We start from the raw sequence: 4,500 nt of genomic DNA on the forward strand, positions 1-4,500 counted from the left end.
AAAGTTTATTTATTTATTTTGAGAGAGAGAGAGAGAGAGAGAGAGAGAGAGAGAGAGAGAGAGAGAGAGAGCGCAAGCTGGGGAGGAGCAGAGGAAGAGAATCCCAAGCAGGCTCTGTGCTGTCAGCGCAGAACCCGATGCAGGGCTCGATCTCACAAATCGGGAGATCGGGACCTGAGTAGAAATCAAGAGTCGGATGCTTAACTGACTGAGCCACCCAGGCACCCCTTTGATATTCCTTTTTAAATCATATTTTGTTCTGGACGTTGCTGTTACTACCTTGAGCAACAGCTATATTTTGCTGACCTTGACCTGTTTTGCAATCCCACAGGAAGGTACAATGGCTCAGCTACTCCTTCTTCCTTCTTCTGCCCTTCTATAATAATAAAAATAAAATGTTTTATTATTTCCTTCTTGGAAGGGCACACATCCTTGGTTGTTTGTGGAGTTCTCCCAGCTGGGCATGACCCTCTGGGGGAAAAAGTATTTGAACAGAAGCAGAGGGGATCTCTGGCAGATGTTTCTAAGTCACAGCTGTGGCTTTCTGGGGGGCGTGGAAGGGGGCAAGGCGAGGGCACCTTTGAAGAGACAGAACACAGCTCCATTTGGTTTTCCTGAGCACGCTCCAGCTAGAATGCTTACCCTGAGCTCTGCCAGCTGGGTGGCCACCGTGGCCAGGCTGGGGGCCAGAAACCAGGAGGCCCGTGTGGAGGTCCGGCTGGCTATGGCGGGGGCTGGTTCTTGCACACGGAGGCCACCTCTAAGGCCTGTGCTCTGCCCCAGCTCCTTTGCACCTCCTGTGATCTCAGGCCTGGGGCCGGGCGGGACTGGGGACTGTCAAGAAGCTCTCATGCCTTGCAGCTACCTGGTGATGCCCTTCATGCAGACAGACCTGCAGAAGATCATGGGGATGGAGTTCAGTGAGGACAAGATCCAGTACCTGGTGTATCAGATGCTCAAGGGTCTTAAGGTGCGTGGGGGCCCGGAAGGTGACCGAGAGGGGCGCCTTGGTGTTGACACCTGAGGTTTGGAGAACACCAGGACTTGGGGGCTGGGAGAGCACCCTGTGACAGGGAAGAGGAGGTTTGGAGCCAGCCTGAACCACCTGGTGTGGAAGCCGGGTGCCGGACTCACCCTTTGCACTCTCTCCCTCTCTCTCACACAGTACATCCACTCAGCTGGGGTCGTCCACAGGGTGAGTGCTCTCTCTGCTCCGGTGCTCAGAGGCCCCTCCACCCTCCGCACCATGGAAGGATTCTCCACAGCCGGGGAGGAGGAAAGGAGTGGGGAGGCGAGAGTCCTCTGGAACCTGGCGTGTGGATATTTCCCCCCTAGCCTTGGCCCAGGAAGGCCTGCTCAGAAGAACGTTGTGTTCTGGGGAACTTTCTGGGTGCTGCAAATGAAGCAAGCCTTGAGCTGTTTCAGGCTTCAGGAATCAGGAGGATCTTAGAGCTGGATGGGCCCAGGAGGACACCTGGTGCAGCCGTCATTTTACACACGAGGAGACCAACACCCAGAGAGGGGCGGGGGCAGGCTCCCATCTCTGCCTCTTGGCCCAGTGCTTCCTCTCTCCTCTCATCTAGGACCTGAAGCCGGGCAACCTGGCCGTAAACGAGGACTGTGAGCTGAAGGTGAGTGGGCGTGGGCTGGGGCGGGTTGGGGTGGGCCCCTCTCCCCTGGGAGCCCCCAAAAGCTGCTCCAGGACTGTCTGCAGCAACTCTTTGTCCCTCTGTCCCGCGAGTCATAGATCTTGGATTTTGGGCTGGCCCGGCATGCAGATGCTGAGATGACCGGCTATGTGGTGACCCGCTGGTACCGGGCCCCTGAGGTGATCCTCAGCTGGATGCACTACAACCAGACTGGTCAGTGGCCAGCTGCTCGGGGGTGGCAGGGGCTGGGGATCTTCTCTGGAAGCTTCTCCAGGGCCTTTGTAGTTCTTTTGGGTCGACTGACTGCCGGGTCCTGGTCAGCTGGTCCAGGTGATGCTTCCTTCCTCCCTCCCTCCGCAGTGGACATCTGGTCTGTGGGCTGTATCATGGCAGAGATGCTGACCGGGAAAACTCTGTTCAAGGGGAAAGATTGTATCCTTTGCTGGAAAAGCCCACCTCCATCCAGGGATTCATTCCTTCAACAGACACTTTATTACTTTAATCCCTCTTTTTTTTGTTGTTATTGCAGAAGTGGTACCTGCTCACTCTAGAACAACTGTATTATTTTATTTTTAATGCTTATTTATTTATTTTTGAGAGAGAGAGAGAGCAGGGGAGGGGCAGAGAGGGAGACAGAGAGAGAGAGAGAGAGGGAGAGAGAGAGAGAGAGAGAGAGAAAATCCCAGGCAGGCTTTGCACTGAGAGTGCAGAGCCTGATGCAGGGCTTGAGCTCATGAACCACAAGATCATGACCTGAGCTGAAATCAAAAGTCAAATGCTTAACTGACTGAGCCACCCGGGTGCCCTCTGACTCTAGAACAATTTTAAAATGCAGGTAAGGGAATTGATGAAAAGCACCACCTGTCATTCCGGCACCATGTAGAAAATACATCATGCTTTGGCATCACACACACTAATTGAGCCCCTGTGTGCGGTGCAGGAGGAGAATATGTGGAGTCTGCACTGCCGAACTCAGTGTGCGGCAGGGGGGACGGTGATGAAGAAGGGGATGAAGGTGGCTGGGCGGGACGGGAGCTGGAAAGGGGTCGTATCCAGGAACATTTGTGGCGAAGGACTCTTAACCCAGCCTGGTGGGTGGGAAGCCTTCCAGAGACCTGTGTCCTCCCCGGAAGGAAGGCACGTCTGGAGCCTGGCTCGTTGCCCCGGGGCCTGGGTGGGAGTGACGGAAGGGCGGCGGGAAGGGCAGCCTCAGATCTACCAGCAGAGAGTGAGGCGGAGCCTTAACCCTCTGCCAAGACCTGGACCAGCTGTCCCAGATCCTGAAAGTGACCGGGGTGCCGGGTGCAGAGTTTGTGCAGAAGTTGAATGACAAAGCAGTGAGTGGCAAATGGGTCTAGACTGGCCTCGGCTGTGCACTTGGCTAACCAGGGGTCACGTGGGCTGTGGGCCTTTGGGAAGGAGGGCTCCCCCGTTGCCTCCTTTTTGCCCTGGCAGATGCTCTTGCCTTCATCCCACTTTGGGCTTTGGCCTGAGCCTTCAGCCCGGTTCCGGGGCGTTTCTGGGGTCCCCCCTGCTCTGTACCCCAAGTCCTGAGCCCGAGGGGCTGACAGGTGGAGATTACTCAGTGCTTCTCTGTCTTCCAGGCCAAATCCTACATCCAGGCCCTGCCACAGAGCCCCAAGAAGGATTTCTCTCAGCTCTTCCCACGGGCCAGCCCCCAGGGTGAGTCTTGGGCCCTGCCTTCCACGGGTCTCTGACGGGCCTCTGACGTCTGTCCCAGCGGGCGGGCTCTCCCAGGCCTGGGATGTGAGACGAGTGTTCTGTCGCTGCAGCCACAGACCTGCTAGAGAAGATGTTGGAGCTGGACGTGGACAAGCGTCTGACGGCCTCGCAGGCCCTCGCCCACCCCTTCTTTGAACCCTTCCGAGACCCAGAGGAGGAGACAGAGGCCCCGCAGCCATTTGATGACTCCTTAGAACATGAGAAACTCACAGTGGATGAATGGAAGCGTAAGAGCTGGGGGCCTCGGGTTCGTCCTCTCTCTGCCTGCAGCCTCTCTCTCCTTTGCCTCCACGGTTTCCATGCGTGGCCTCTGGCGGCCCCACCGCCCTCCTGGATCACTATCAACACCTCCTCTCTGAGCAGATACTGTCTCCTGTGTGCATTTCTTACTCCCTTAGCTGACTTCTGCTCCATGTTACATCCGGGGAGGGAGCCTCTCTTTTGCTCTGGGCGCCCGCCCCCCCCCCCCCCATCCACCTCACACCTCGGGCCACCCTGTGTTTCTCAGAGCACATCTACAAGGAGATTGTGAACTTCAGCCCCATTGCCCGGAAGGACTCACGGCGCCGGTGTGGCATGAAGCTGCAGTGACCTGCCCAGCCTCACCCTTAGCTGAGCCCAGGGACCACAACCCAGCACCACCTGCCAGACACTGCCCCCGGGACCGATGTCTGTTTGTCACTACTACAGTTTCAGCTCTTCTTGGATTATAGCCTTCCAGGCGGAGGACACAGGGCCCTTGTCCTTGTGGTAGGAAACAGGCCTAGTACATGCAGAATTCAGGGATGTTGGCTGGGAGAAAACAGTTCTGATCACAACCAGCCACATTAAAATGCCAGTCTGGAGAATTGCCTGTGTGTGGGGTGCTTCCTTCGGGCTGAGGGGCGGACTGAGCCAGGGCAGGGGGTCTGGGCAGGGACGGCTTATTCGTTCGCTAAGGCTGCTGTGACAAATCCCCACAAACCGGATGGCCTAAAACAGCAGGACTTTATGCCCTCACAGCTCTGCTCGCAGGAAGTCTGAAATCAAGGTGTCAGAGGGGCCATGTTCCCTCTGAAGATTCAGAGCAGAATCCTGCCTTGCTTCTCTTCAGCTGCTGGTGGCTTCT

General features: G+C 56.5%; 1 protein-coding gene across 2 annotated transcripts in view; it reads left to right on the forward strand.

Moving 5' to 3' along the window:
- The window catches only part of MAPK13 (mitogen-activated protein kinase 13), an 8,593-nt gene extending 4,352 nt beyond the window's left edge, over positions 1–4,241 (forward strand). The window contains exons 4-12 of one of the 2 annotated variants that reach the window (XM_040473323.1): positions 862–970; positions 1,166–1,195; positions 1,584–1,631; positions 1,748–1,862; positions 2,010–2,081; positions 2,907–2,986; positions 3,254–3,332; positions 3,443–3,619; positions 3,901–4,241. In XM_040473323.1, the coding sequence (XP_040329257.1) occupies positions 862–970; positions 1,166–1,195; positions 1,584–1,631; positions 1,748–1,862; positions 2,010–2,081; positions 2,907–2,986; positions 3,254–3,332; positions 3,443–3,619; positions 3,901–3,983 (793 nt within the window). In that variant the 3' untranslated portion in view covers positions 3,984–4,241. The remainder of the gene's footprint in view (positions 1–861; positions 971–1,165; positions 1,196–1,583; positions 1,632–1,747; positions 1,863–2,009; positions 2,082–2,906; positions 2,987–3,253; positions 3,333–3,442; positions 3,620–3,900) is intronic. The other variant, XM_040473325.1, reaches the window with a different exon arrangement.
- The last annotated feature ends 259 nt before the right edge of the window (positions 4,242–4,500 follow it).

Source organism: Herpailurus yagouaroundi, unplaced genomic scaffold (assembly GCF_014898765.1).
Source record: "Herpailurus yagouaroundi ecotype Mexico unplaced genomic scaffold, PumYag 139, whole genome shotgun sequence".
Taxonomy (NCBI): Eukaryota; Metazoa; Chordata; class Mammalia; order Carnivora; family Felidae; genus Herpailurus; species Herpailurus yagouaroundi.